The sequence below is a fragment of the Aptenodytes forsteri genome, unplaced genomic scaffold, assembly GCF_000699145.1.
Source record: "Aptenodytes forsteri isolate BGI_AS27 unplaced genomic scaffold, ASM69914v1 Scaffold255, whole genome shotgun sequence".
Taxonomy (NCBI): domain Eukaryota; kingdom Metazoa; phylum Chordata; class Aves; order Sphenisciformes; family Spheniscidae; genus Aptenodytes; species Aptenodytes forsteri.
Window position 1 is genome coordinate 4,718,878 of NW_008794888.1, and position 14,175 is coordinate 4,733,052.

General features: G+C 61.9%; 1 protein-coding gene across 10 annotated transcripts in view; it reads left to right on the top strand.

The window, feature by feature from the left end:
• TNS1 (tensin 1) overlaps positions 1-14,175 on the top strand; it is a 64,476-nt gene that overhangs the window by 38,125 nt on the left and 12,176 nt on the right. For 4 of the 10 annotated variants that reach the window (XM_009274960.2, XM_009274959.2, XM_019470939.1 and 1 more), the window contains 7 exons: positions 221-1,164; positions 1,286-2,030; positions 4,456-4,542; positions 8,305-8,483; positions 8,693-8,831; positions 11,120-11,212; positions 12,084-12,119. In XM_009274960.2, the coding sequence (XP_009273235.1) occupies positions 221-1,164; positions 1,286-2,030; positions 4,456-4,542; positions 8,305-8,483; positions 8,693-8,831; positions 11,120-11,212; positions 12,084-12,119 (2,223 nt within the window). The remainder of the gene's footprint in view (positions 1-220; positions 1,165-1,285; positions 2,031-4,455; positions 4,543-8,304; positions 8,484-8,692; positions 8,832-11,119; positions 11,213-12,083; positions 12,120-14,175) is intronic. The other 6 variants (XM_009274953.1, XM_009274952.1, XM_009274956.1 and 3 more) reach the window with 6 other exon arrangements.

Here is a 14,175-nt window from a genome sequence, read left to right on the forward strand (position 1 = left end):
GGGGGCCGCGGGGGCACGGGGCTGGGGAGGGTCTGGCTCCGGTGTCTCTGCATGGTGGCGCCCGTGGGATTGCGGAGGGTGCCGAGGAGACGGCGATGCTGGTCATTAAGCGTTCCGGCGGCACGGAAGAGATCGAAACCACCGGCTAATGGGACCCATTAGCTCTGTGCAGAGAGCCAGCAATTGATCTGGGGTCTCGTGTTCGTTTCTCCCCTTGCAGAGGTTGGGCACACGCAAGGGCCCCTGGACGGGAGCCTCTACGCTAAAGTGAAGAAGAAAGACTCCCTCCACGGCAGCACCGGCGCCGTCAACGCCACCCGCCTCCCGCTCTCGGCAACGCCCAACCACGTCGAGCACACGCTCTCGGTGAGCAGCGACTCGGGCAACTCCACCGCCTCCACCAAGACTGACCGGACCGATGAGCCGGGGGTGCCCGGGGCACCCGGCAGCCAGGCAGTGCTGAGCCCTGAGGAGAAGCGGGAGCTGGATCGTCTCCTTGTCGGCTTCGGCTTAGAAAGCGCGCCGCCCATGCACAACCACGCGCCCGGCCCCGTGCCGGCACGCCTGCCTGCCATCCACGTGGTGCCGGCTCAGGTGCACGTCAACGGGAACGCTGCGGCACTGGTGGCCGAGCGGGAGACGGATATCTTGGACGACGAGCTGCCCAACCAGGATGGGCACAGCGTGGGCAGCCTGGGCACGCTCTCCTCCTTGGATGGCACCACCACTGCCAGTGAGGCCGGCTACCAGGAGGCGCCCCGGGTGGGCAGCCTCTCCTCCCTGCCCAATGGCCCCTCGAGCTGCAACAGGGCCGAGAAGCTGCTGAAGGAGGGGCTGTACGACGGTGAGCCGCTCTCCAACGGCGGCTACCCTTACAACAACCAGAACACCCTGATGGGCCACCACCTCCGTGACCCGCTGCCTCCCTTGCAGCCCTCAGCATCCACTCAGGACAACCTGGCCGGCTACCCGCAGCGCCCGCCAGGCTCCCACGCCCCAGGCTGGCTCCAGCCCCAGCCGCTGCCCGGCTCCCAGCCCTACCTATACGGCTACGACCCCCCTGGCGCCTACCGCTCCCGGTCCTTCCCAGCGGTGGACACGGCCAAGTACGATGCGACCCCAGCGCTGCCCCAGGCCCCGGCTCGCAGCACCAGCAGCCGGGAGGCTGTACAGAGGGGCTTGAATTCCTGGCAGCAGCAAGGAGGGAGCCGGCCGCCTTCCCGGCTGCAGGAGGGTGGCGTGGAGAGCCACAGCCCCAGCGACTCCACCTGCCAGCAGCCGGGAGGCTGTACAGAGGGGCTTGAATTCCTGGCAGCAGCAAGGAGGGAGCCGGCCGCCTTCCCGGCTGCAGGAGGGTGGCGTGGAGAGCCACAGCCCCAGCGTCTCCAGCTGCAGCCCCCAGCCCAGCCCGCTGCAGCCGGTGCCCCCGCACAGCCACAGCATGCCCGAATTCCCCCGGGCGCCCTCCCGCCGGGAGATTGAGCAGTCCATTGAAGCGCTCGACGTCCTCATGCTGGACCTTGCGCCTGCCGTGCACAAATCGCAGAGCGTCCCTGCCGCCTTCCGCCAGGACAAGCCAGCAGGACCCTTGCTCTCCTCCCTCTCGGCCCAGCCCATTGCCGGTCTCTACACCCGGCCAGCTCCACAAGTGGTCCAGCCGAGGTCCTTTGGCACCTCCGTGAGCCCCGTGGTCTCCGAGCCTGGGGGTAAAGCCTATTCTCCCGGGGAGCCGGACTATGGGGTGCACGAGTATCGGGAAACCTATTTGCCCTACAGCTACCAGCCGGCACCGGTGCCAGAGCCAAGGAGCTACAGCCATGCCCCAGCCGGAGCACCGATGGGCATCCTCCCGCTCAGCACCTCCTACAGCCCAGTCGGGTCTCAGCAGCTCCTTGTGTCCTCTCCGCCTTCCCCCACTGTCCCACCACAAACCCAGATGCCCCCCAAGGGACCGGAGAGCTACGAAGACCTGTCAAGGTCGGCAGAAGAGCCCTTGAATCTGGAGGGCCTGGTGGCCCACAGGGTGGCAGGTAGGATGCTTTGATTCCTTGGGGGGGTCAGGGGGGACTGCGTGTCCCGAGAAGCCGGAGCCCGCGGGGGTGGCATGCATGGTGGAGCTGGGGATGGGAGATGCGGCGACTCCTCATCCGTGCCGGATCTGGGCTTGGGACTGAGCCACCCGCCGTGGGGGCACGCCGGGTAGGGGGGCAGCCTGTGCTGCTCTCCTTTGTCGAGACCCCCCCTTGCAGCTTGCCGACCGCAGCAGCATCGCCCAGAGGTAGGGAGAAGGGGTGGCCGAGGGGGTTGGGCCTCGCCATCCTCACCCCTTTGGGGTATGGGGCTGGTCTGTCCCCTGTGGCAGGGCCACTCACTGGGTCCCAGGGGGATTTCTCCCTTTCGGGGAGAATATGGCCCAGTTTGGGAAGATGTTTTCAGCTCTGGCTGAGGGTGTCCTGCCTGGACTCTGCCTTGGACATGAAGTTCTCCCTGCCTGGAGCGTGCTCTGGTGTAAGGTCACAGCACAGCACTTGCCTTGTGTTTAATGTAGCTGGGCTCCTTCCTGATTTCAGCCCCTGCTTTCCCCGCAGCGTGCTAGGCTTGGTGCTCGGACTACCTCCCTGGGCAGCCAGGGTGCTGCCAGAGCAGGGGGGCCAGGGTGCAGGCTGGCAGCAGCCTTTCCGTCCTGGTGGCCCAGCCAGCTTGGCCCTGGGTGGTTTGAAGCTGGAACTGGCCTTGGGGCGGTGGTCAAGGTCTGGGAAGGCATTTCCCAGCCCTGCCAGGGAGGTTTGGTGCAATGCTTGGCTGGGTGCAGCGCTGAGCATTGGTGCCGTGGCTGGATGAAGGTGTTTGCTCTGTGTTGCAGAGGGGAAACTGCGTCCTCTGACTCCCTGCCCTCCTGCGGCTCTGGCTCAGGGGCTTTGGGGATGAAGAGGGTCCAAGCCCCCTGGGAAGGAGGTGCCGTGGCCCTGCGGCAGCTCAGTGCCCTCCCTCCCCGCTGCTTTGGCTGCAGTTGTTGAATTGCGGAGCCACATTTGGGAAGGGTTCGGAGCTGCAGCCAGGCTGGGGGCCAGCTCGTGATGCTGGGGCTTGGCAGCTCCGTCCCTTCCAGCTCTGCGCTCAGTCCAGAAACTCGCCTGGCATTAGAGAGAGGGGGGAAAGGCTTGGCTGGAAAAATCCAACAGCACCAACCTCCTAGGTGCGGGGGCTGAGTCACTGCAACACCGGGGCGGGGGGCAGGAGGGGTGCCAGCAGATGGGAAGGGGGATGTGGAGGGACGCAGAGGTGTTGGGGGCAGTTTGCATCCATCTGAACCCGACTTCAGTGATCCAGGCTGGATCCACAGAGGGACCCAGGGCTTGTGCAGAGGGTTTAAACAAACCCAAGAACATAGGGATGTCCAAACCACGCTGTATGTCTGGACTGAATATTATAAGGAGCAGATCTCCCCCTGCAAGTATGGAGGGAAAAAAATGGGGTGGAAAAGAGAAGAGCCCCAGGAGAGGAGGAGCAGTATTTGCAGTGGGTGGGTAACGGATGTTTGATGGTGTCTACCAAAACATCCATCCCCCCCAACCCTGGGGTCAGGTCCTCAAGGCTGGGCTGGGGTCGCTCTCAACCCCCTGCAGCCGCTTGGGCTTCCTGAGGAGAGGTGTCCCAGGGACGGTCCCCAGCCCACGGCCACCTGTCCCCGCTGGAGCCTGGCCGTCTGTGCCGAGGCGGTGACAGTGCGGGCGGGTGGCCTGACCTCCGGCAGGAACGAGGTGTCCTAAAGCCAGCGCCGGGAGGGAACAGCTGATGGGGACGGCGGGGCACGGATGGGTTTGTTTACATTCTCTGCTGCTATAAATTGCCTGTGTGTCCCAGCGCAGCGACGAGGAGCATCTCACACCTCCTCCATGCCCGGTGGGGGAGCACTCCCATTCCCGCTTCCAGCTGGTGAAGGAGGGGAAGAGATGGGATGGGGCAGCGCTGGCATCCCCAGCGCCTTCTTGCAGAAAGGAGCTGGTCCTGCTGTTCTGCAGTCCCCATCATCTCCCTGCGAGGCATCTGGGGTCATCCCTTCTTGTCCCAGCCCCAGGCATCCAATGATGGAGGGGACCTGCACAGTGCCGTCCCCAAGGGGACACTGATGGGGCATTTGTGGCGTTGTACAAGGCCACGTGTGGCTGGGAGCCACCATTGATTTCCCATGTGGGTTTAAGTGGTGCCTGGAGCCAGGCAATTTGGGTGATGTGAAAGCAGCTCCAAGCGGGGTCTGAGCTCCCTTGGACCCCAAGCGACTTCAGGCTCACCTGTTGGAGCCTGACTAATATTTTCTCTTGTTTTCTCTCTCTCTCTCCCTATTGTATCTCGTGACATTTCTCCTGTCTGCCCCTTCCTCTCCCCATGGGGGACTGTGTCTGTCCCCTGTGATCTCCCACCCTCCTTGCACCCCCCGTCCTGGTATGCTGGCAGAGTACAACGCCAAGCTCAGGGACCTCAACAAGAGCACCAAAGTCCCCCGTCCTCCTCTGAACCAGCAACGGTCCTTCTCCTTCTCCGGTTCGTTCATTCCACCTCCCTCCTTCCTTGTCCTCCATCCTTCCCCATCCATCCTTCTCCTTCCATCCCTCTCCTCCCTCCTTCCTTCTCATGCTTCCTTCCTTTTCCCTTCTCTCTCCTCCCTCCTTCCCCCTCATCCCTCCTTCCTCCCCTATCCCTGCATGCTGAGTGCTCCGTGTGTTGCATGGATGTGGGATGGAGGGAGGCTCGGGAGACCCTCCCCATGCAGGCTCGATCCCCTTTCTCAGCAGGGCGATGCTCAGGGCCCCCTTGACCTTCTCCAGTGATGGGGGAGCCCCTGGCCCTGGGTACAGACTCCCCTGCCCACGCTTGGTTTTGCATCTCATCCAAGCTTGGCACTGCTCTCTGGTGGGGTTTCACTGCTGGGCTGGATCCGGACCCTTGCTCCAGCCCCTCTGAGCTTTGCCCTGGCCATGGCTCACCCCTCAGGGAGGCAAGGGCTGGGGTGCGGCTCCGCAGACCCCTGGTTCAGCCAGCTCCTGGCCCAGCAGGGTCTCACTTGCCTCAGTCTGGGCGTTTCTCCCATGGGTCCATCTGCAGCTGGGGGTTGGGCGAGGGAGGGCCCCCGGCTGTGCTCGTTTTGGGGTGAAACATGGACGGCCACATCAATGAAGTGCCCTGTGAGGAGGGGAGCAGTACACTGTGCCCGGTGGGATGGGACGAGTTGGGCTCTGGCGGAGAGCGGTACAGGGCAATGTCTGCTGCTGTTCCTCATGCAGGCAGGGAGCGAGTTTGCATCTCTCTTTTCCCTGGGCATCGTGTGTCCCTGTGTGGCTTTAACTGCTGGGTGCCGCATCCCAAGGGCCATGGGATGCTGCTTTGCCCTCTCCTGTCCACTGTGGGGGCATTGCCTGGCTCTTGCCTGGCAGTAGCTCCAGCATCTTATGCCCAAAAAGCAGCTGCCTCCTGATTTGGCCCAGAAACCAGGCTCCCCAGCTGCAAAACCACCTGGGTTTAAATCCCTCCTGTTTCCTCCTCCCCCCGCTGTTGTGCTCCTGCCCTTCCCCAGCCCTTGAGCTGTGTTTAGTCCAAGGGCAGGACTTTACTGGGAGAGGGTTGCTGCCAGGTTAGGGAGTTAAATGGGCAGCAGAAGGGGTGGCAGTGCCAGAGGTGGTGGGGGCGAGGGTGGGGAGCGGGGTGCAGGCTGCTGTTCCCCCTTTGTGATGGGCACCCATCCTCCCGCAGTCGGGCAGGGCATCCTTGGGGGGTTGGTGGTGGTACCATGGCTGAGGGAGGCTGTATGTCTGCTGAGGGGGTACAGTGAGCGGGGTAAAGGAGAGTTTGTTTTTCAAGTGTAGTTTCCAGCCCATAAATCACCCAGGGGGTCGGGGGAGCCACGCTCAGAGCCTGGGTTTCCTCCAGGTTTTGCTCTGGGCGGCCCGTGAAGTTTCCCACTCTCGGCTCCCGAACAATGAGTCCCTTTTTTCCCCTCTCCTCCCTCCCCTCCCCGCGGCCCCGGCTGCTTTCCATGTCTAGGGAGCGGAGCAGCCAAAGCCCGGTGAGCTCCTGGGTGTCCTGACGGGCCAGATCCAGCACCCTGCAGCTGGGTGACATGCAGCCCGGAGGATGGAGCGGGGGGTCCCACGCTGTAGCTGTGTGATGTGCACTGACAGCCGGGCTCTGGTGAGCTGCTGTTTGTGCTTCCCAAATGAAAAATGCAAAGTGAGGCAGGCGTGCGCGACTCAAGGAGCCTGGTCCCTGCCTTTCTGCAGCGCTTGGTCGCTGCAGCTCACTTTGGGATGGGCCAAGGGATGCTCCTGGTGATGCTCTTGCAGCACGCAGGACACTCCAGAGTGCACAAAGTGGAGGGGTGAAAATAAAATGTAAGGGTTTGCTTTATTTTTCCTCCCCCATTTTGTTTCTTCCTATGCTCACAATTCAGGGCTTTGTTCCCTTAAAGCGAGGAGCAGGGAAAAAGATATAGGGTGGCTCTATATGATGCTACCCATGGCCACTGCGCCTGCAGGGTGGCTTCCCAGAGACCCTCTCTGTCCCCTCCGCAGGCCTTTTTAATGGCTGTCCCCCGCGCCGGCGAGCACCTGCAGAAGGGATCGGGGAGTTGTGTTTCAAAGCCGCTCTTAGTGGAATTTTCCAGGCCGCCTCCGCGGCTGGAGCCAGCCCCGTTGGCTTGCGTCCCCTGCCTTGCAGCCCGGCCGCCTCTCCCCCCGAGCTGTGATTTTATTGTTGTTGCCATTCACTGGGCTGATTATTTAGAAATGCACCCAGGCCACCTCCCTCCCTCCTGCGCTCCCAGCCCTTTCCCCGGGGCCGGGAAAGCGCTGGTGCGGGTGCCGGAGCAGTGAAGAGGGGAGGTCAGCGGGCGCGAGGCGTGGGTCCCGCATGGAGCCCCGGGGAGCAAGGGGAAGCAGCTGATGGCTGGTTTTCCTCCGCCAGCCCGTGGGAAAGGAGTTGGTGTTTGAAAAGTGCATTTCCTGGAGCGTGATGCTGGCTTTTTTTTTTTTTTTTTTCCTTTTTATCTTTTTTTTTTTCCCCCAATGTGCTGGGCCAAGGGGAGTGTGAGCACTCCCCGGCTCTCCGGGAAAGGCGGAGGGGACAGTGCTGTCACCTCTGCTAGTGGGGCTGAGACCAGGGGCTACCCTGCTGCTGTGTGGGTCCCAGGGAGGAACAGGAGTCCTCCGGGGCTCTGAGCTGTGCCCGTGATGCTCTGCATGGTTCCCCTTCACCGAACCCAGCACCATCGTCCCTGAGCCCTAATTAACCTCTTCATCAGGCGAGATGGGGCGGAGAGTGTGTTTGGGCCCTGTTGGGTGCTGGGACAGTTGGGGTCGCACCCCTCATCCCAGCCCCCCAAGCACCCTGCCCTGCGCTGGCTTTGCCCCGTTCCTGGGCTTTATCGCAGCACATGGGGATCGCCAACGGGATCTACCAGATCCCGACAGCCCGGAGAAACCCCTTCTCCCGCGGTGACTTGCTCTCTCCCTTCTTCCCCGCGGGGTCTCGGAGGCCCTTGGCACTGCCCCAGGCTGTGGGCACTGGTGGCTGGTGGTGCTGGGGTCTGGGAAGGAGGTTTGGGGGGAGATGGAGAGGAGATGCCGATCTCCCCTTTTAGGGGTAGGAGATCAGCAGTGGTTTGTTGGGGTTCCCTGCACCATCCCTCTGTTGGGGTCCTTCCTCCTGACCCGGTGCTCCCTCTGCCTTGGGGACTCACAAAAATGGGCTTTTTCCACTGCTGTGGTTGAAGCTGCGTGCAGATGTGGGAGCAGGGATGCAGCTGAACGCGGCCACCCCAGTCCTGGGGGATTCATCCCTTTCCCGCCATGACGCTGTCAGGAGGTTCTGGTCCTCGCCAGCTCTGCGGGGCGGGGGCAGGCAGCGTCCCCTTCTCCTGGCTGGTGGGGCTGGGCTGGCTCGCTGGCCTGCTCGCAGGATGCTCCTGCCCCTCGCACCCACTGCCGGGGGATGCTGTCCCTGAGCCCAAAATTCGAGGTGCTTGGGAGGGCTAATGCAGTGATCCAGCCACTAGCCACAACCCTGCCTTGCTTTTTTGCTTGGCCTGGGACCACCGCTGTAGGGTATAGCTGCTCCAGCTCAAAACTCACTGTGCTGGTCTTGGGGTTAGATGCAGGTGAGTGCTGAAGCTGCCATCTCTGCCGGGCAGAGCCCACTTCACAACACACGGCTCTGGGGAGACCTCTCGGATCAGCCCCGGAGCACCTCCTGCTGGTCCCCATCTTAGCTGGCACCTCCTCACCCATCTCCCACCCTGTGCTTGCCCCGCAGGGGTGCAGTCCCGGGAGAAGCCCCCGGAGGAGAGTGCCGTCCCTGCCCGCAAGCGGACCCCTAGCGACAGCCACTATGAGAAGAGCTCACCGGAGCCCAGCTCGCCCCGCAGCCCCACCGTCCTCTCGCCTGAGGTGGTCAGCACCATTGCGGCCAACCCTGGAGGGAGGCCCAAAGAGGTGTGCCGGGGTGGGGAGGGTGCTGGGGGGAGGTGCTCGCTGGTGGGGTGCAGCCACCTCCGGGGAGGGAGAAGGCTTGGAGGGACGTATGGGACTTTTAGCATCCATGGCATCCTGCAGGGTTGGGGGTTAATGATGCTTGTGGTGGTGTCCTGGAGGGTCGTGCCCATCATAGGAGTGGGACTGACCCTTTCTCCTGCTCTCCCCAGCCTCACCTCCACAGCTACAAGGAAGCCTTCGAAGAGATGGAGGGTGCCTCCCCCACCAGCCCACCCTCTGGCGGCGGTGAGATTTCTCCCCCCACCCCAGCCTTCCCTGTCTCGCCACAAACCCCTTACTCCAACCCCTGTAAGTGCTGCGGCTCCGGAAGGCGGAGGGGCTTGGTGGGTGGCTCTCGGCAAGCCAGAAGTTTGCCAAGGGTCAGACAGCTCCGGGCTCCAGACACCCACCACCATGTTAATCACTCCTTCTCTCCATCCTCCTCTCTCCTCCGCATCCCACCACTCCATGTTGCCATCAGCATCCCACTGCCATCAGCATCCCATGCTCGGCACCCTCCTGTTGGCTTTTTCCCATGCTCCACTCACTGGGGCGTTTCTTGGATAGGATCCCAAGGTGGGATAAGGAGAGAGGCAGGTTCCAAAAGACAGCATCCTTTCACCCCATCCCAGTGCTGTACCTCCCCATCTTTCCTACTGGCATGGCAAGAAGGGCAGCAAGGCTGCGGTAGCAGGCGAGCCAGGGGGAGGCAGGAGGGACTGAAGACCGGGAGGGAGCTCAGGGCAGACCCTCGCATGCTGTGCCACTTCTCGCTTGCTGTTTCCAGGGCAGGAAGGTGAAAAGACTGGGAGATGCCAGCCCTTTGCATGCAGCTTGTCTCCTCTCCTCTGGTGTGGCATGCCTCCTTTCTGACTAACCCTGACTGCGCAGTCGTGGTGGGTTTGTGTGGACCGGGTTTGTGTGACTGGCTCAAGTGACTAACCCCGATGAGCAGCCTCACGTCGGCGCAGCACGACTCGGGCTGCACCAGTGCAACGGAGCAGCCGGTTCAACTGGGATACCCATCAAAAAGATGGCAGCCCCTCCCCCTATCCCCCCCCCTCGGGCTGGGCGCAGCCCCCTCTGATGCCATGTCCTGGTCACAACGGGGCCGCCTGCCCCCCCATAGCTCAGCCCACCATGGGGCTGGCTGTTTCCTCCTGCGCTGTTGCTGTTCCTCCCCTGCAATCCACTGGCGTTTGAGCCCTATCTCAGAGCGTCCCCGGGGCGTTTGGCAGCTCGGAAATGGCCCTGTTGTTCGGGGGACCCGGAGAGCTTGGCCCCGGGGCAGCAGCTCCTTGGCTCGTTTTGGGAGATGAGTCACTTACAGAGGTGACGGGAACAGCCTGGCTGGGGATGTGGCCTGGAGGCAGTGCTTCTTGGCCAGTGCTGGACTGGGAGGTTTGAAGCTGCAGCTTGCAGGCTTCGCCAAAGTGCCCCCTGGGGAGAGATGCAGGAGAGATTTCCCTCCATGGGGAGACAGTGGTCCCGGGGGAATTCCCGGCCCCAGGAGGACCCTGCCACTCGTCAGCCAACAGAGGCGTGAGCTGACACTGCGGCTTGCAGCAGACCAGATTTGGGGAAATCGGACACCCGCTGGGGAAGGCGCTGCCATCTCAGTTTCCCAGGGACTCGGCTGCTCGGCTGCTCCAGCCTCAGGCTGCCTGGGGGACTTGGCCTCGGGGCAAGGGTCTGGCTTTCCTCCGGAGCACCCACCATCCGCCGCCTCCCGGCTTCACTGTGGGCCCTGTGCCCGCACCACCAGTCGGGGACGTTCAAATGCTGATGGAGGGATGTGCCCTCCGGTCCCTTTTGCTGGAGATGAGACCTGGAGGTCTCCCCCGGGGAGATGCAGCATCAGGGAGATGGGTCAAACCCGGGAGGGAGGAGGGGAGAGGAGGCACGGTTGGCTCAGGGTGGTCCGCCCAGCCCCGTGAAACCCTGCCGCCCCGCACTGCTGGTGCATCCATACCATAGTCATACATACATACGCAGCTCCTCCTGGTATGTACGTATGGGCACAGGGGTACAGACCTCATGTTTGCATTGCCACCCCTCAGGGAACATGCCCTGTGTGAACATCCTCACCCACCTGTCGAGCTGGTCTGGCGGGTGGGGGTTTTTCTGGCAGTCCTGCTGCCCCTTTTGTGGGGGTGATGAGCTGCTCCGGGACAGCCCGGTCCCAGCTCAGACAGACAGATTGGCAGAGGGGGGTTAAGGTTTGTGACTGTGGGGTTGGGGGGGGCAGCTGCTTGCACATGGGCAAAGAAAGAGGCTTCGTGCCTATGGTGGGACCATTCCCTCGTGGGGATGCTGCTGGGAGATGGGGTCTGGGCCTGCCCTGGTAGGAATTGCCCCCTTTCTCCATCCTGCCAGCCCCGCAATGGGGCAGACTGCTTCTTCCCGGCCACCTCCCGCCCTGTGTGCATCCCCAGATGGAGAGGGGGATTGGTGCTCTTCCACGGGGTGCTACTTCACACAAGGGCTCTTCCTGGCAGCCCCTGATTGCAGCTGGTGGGTGGGATGGGTCATGGGGCCTTTCTGAAGCTTTGCCTCCCACCCCTCCACTAATGCTCTTGTATCCTCCGTGCCGACAGTGCGTTCTCCCCCTGGCCTGGCCAAGACCCCACTCTCAGCGCTAGGGCTGAAACCCCACAACCCAGCCGAGATCCTGCTGCATCCAGTGGGAGGTGAGTGCAGGCACGTGGGCTACAGGTGGTTTTTGGGAGGGGGGCATCTGTGAGGATACCCCTGGAAGGGTCCTCTGGCTGGAGAAGGCACTTCTGCCTCCCTTTTGGGGCCAGGTAGCCCTGGGGTCCTTGTCACCTCCCGTGGGGACTCTGGGACTGTGTGAGGGTGGAGGATGTTGGTGCTGCCCTGAGGGTCCTGCCTCCTCCCCAGCCTCATACTCCTCCCTCCCTCACCCGCTCCATCCCTTCTCCCCAGCACAGCCGGAGAGGGTTTGCTCTCTGGGAGCTGAGCCTGTCAGCCGGAACAGTATCCAGAGCCCACTCCATCCCGGAGAATGGTCTCTGGGTGCAAAGGCCCTGCTCTCGTGGGGACATGTCCCAGAGCAGCCTGCCAAGCCAGACCTCACTGCTCCCCAGCACCTGGGGACCCTTCCTGGGCCATCTCAGAGCTGAGTGTAACCCCCCCAAAACCTGGCTGAGCCTGGGGGGCACGGCTTGGCTGAGCCCACCCAGTGAGACCCTTCTCGCTTTGCCCCCAAGGGCGAGCTGATGCTTTTTTTGGTGCTTGCTGGGTTTCCCGGAGCAGCCCTTTGTAGTGGCTCCCCTCTGTTCCCTCTTCCCCACCTGAAACCAGCCTCTTGGGGTTTGGACATCATCTCTGGGATGCCCAGGTGGGCCCTGGGGGTGCCCGAAGCCAGGAGTTCAGTTTGAGGTGCAGTGTCGGGGAGGTGTGGGGCTCTCCTTTGCACTCTGTGTGCCCCTGTCTGACTAAGGCAAAGCTGCTTAACTTGGATTTCTCTTTCTTTCTGTCTCGCACCTCCCTTCTTCCTCCTCTCCCTGCTCCCATCGCTCCCCTGCCCCTCTGTCTCAGAGCTAGAAGGGGAGGCGGGCGGTGGCTCTGAAGAAGGTAAGAAAGGCTTTTCTTTCTCTGTCTTTCTCTTCCCTGCTCATCCCCACTGTTGGGACCGTTGCTCAGAGCAGGCTCCGGCTGTCTGCACCAGCAGCCCTCCCTTGCACTGGCCCCCAGGGATGTAGGAGCCTGAGTCTTGCCGGTACCGCTCCCTTTCGAGGAAGGGAACGTCATGCCTCATGTCATGGTTGGCTCCCCCAGTGTCTAAATTGGAGCCGGAGGTCTGTCACATTGGGTGGCGATTGTCTATGGGGGCTGAGAGCTGTTTGTCAGTGCACGGCATCCTCACTGGCGGCACGCTGGGGATGCTGGCACGTCATGGCCAGCTTCGGACGAGCCTGGTGGGGGGCTGGGAGCAGCAGCCCTGGTTTTAGGCTCCTGCCCTTCCCTTCTGGCTTTGCTGCTGCCATTGGGAGCAAAAGTAAACCGAAGTGCAGCACAAAAGGTCACCAGGCGCAGAGGCCACCAGCGTGCTGCCGGCTCAGCCAGCTGGGCAGCGGCACAGCGCTGGCAGCTGGTGTGTATCATCCGCCAGCCGGGAGGCTGCCCAAATTTCCCCCACCTCTCCCATCCGAGGACTGGGCTGAGCTGGGACGGTAGCTGGGGGGCGGCTCTGCCGATGGTGGGGGCACTGCAGGCTCCGGGGTGTCACATCTTCCGGGGGGATGGAGGCTTCGGGAGCGGCTGCAATTCCCTGAAGTGCCGCCTGCTATCTAACAGTTGTTGTGTGGTTTTGCTTTCTTCTTTAATGAAACTTTGGGCCCTCAGGGCCGGGATGGGGAACTATGTGTTCAAGATGGGTTTTGGGGAGACGATGTCTCTTCTCGGTGAGTTTGCAACACTTCCCACAGCCCCGGGACCTGTCAGTGTTTCTCCCCTGGAGTTCCACAAAATGCACATAACCCAAACCCGAACGTTGTGTAATGTTGGAGAAAGTGTTTGCTTGAAGAAAATGTTCTGTTTCCAGAGCTGATTTTTCAGCGATGGCTTCTTGAGTCCATTAAAGGATGTCTGGTGACCCCGCACTGGCTGGGCTGAGGGGCCCCCGCCAGTCTGTTGCCCTGCTTTTGTCCTTCTTCCTCTTGGATAGCATGATGGTTTTTGGGGGGTTGAATCTGCAGTCCTGAGCAGGGACAGGTGTTTTGGCTTAACAAATCTTTGGCTTAACACCCTCTGCACCCAGCCACATGCTCCACGAGGATCCCTGCCCCACTGGGCTCTGCTCAGTTGCTCCTGGGACCGGGGGATGCTCTGGCAGCGCAGGAGCTCAGGGCCCGGCTGCCACCTCCGAGGAGGCTTTAAAACAGCCCGATGCAGTCGCAGTGCTGGGGATTTCTGACTGGAGCACAGCCCTGCTCAGATTCGGGATTCCTGAATGACTGCCCACCCCCCGATGACTCAAGGCCTCTCTATTCTCCCACCATCTTCCCATGTCCAGAGCCTCTTCCAAGAAAACACTAGGAGGCAAGGTCTGATTTTTTCAACCTAAAAAAACCCTGCCTGAAACTTCCCAGTTTTTTTTTCTTTCTTTTTTCCCATATTGAACCAAACGACTCGAACACGTGCCCATGGTCACACACCTCGCTGTGGCACACGTATGCTTGCACACGCGCTCCCGCGTGAGCTGTCCCCCCTCCCCGAGTCCCTGGCTCCTGCCTCGCTTCAGCCCCCACCTTTGCAGGAGGGGCTGGCATTTTCACAGCCGTTTGGTCTTAACCTCTTGCAGGCTGACTCATATGTACTGTCTGGCTAATTTTAGTCTGGGGTGGGGAGCTGGGGGAGAAAAGTGAGTAGCTGTGAAATTAATTTAATTACCTAAGCAGCGATGAGTTTCTCACAGCTGCCCTGGGCGTCCCCCTGGGCAGTGCTTCATCCCTGTCACTTGGAGCTGCGTGTCCTGCCTCGGATGCTGGTACCCAGCCCGTGTTGAGGTCCTCGGTCTTGTTTTGGCTCAGATATTTCCTGGGGTGGTTAAGCAGGGCTGGGCGGGGAGATCAGCCTGAGGGATGGACGACTCCTCCCCTGTCTGCAGGCAGATGGGGCATGGAGACAC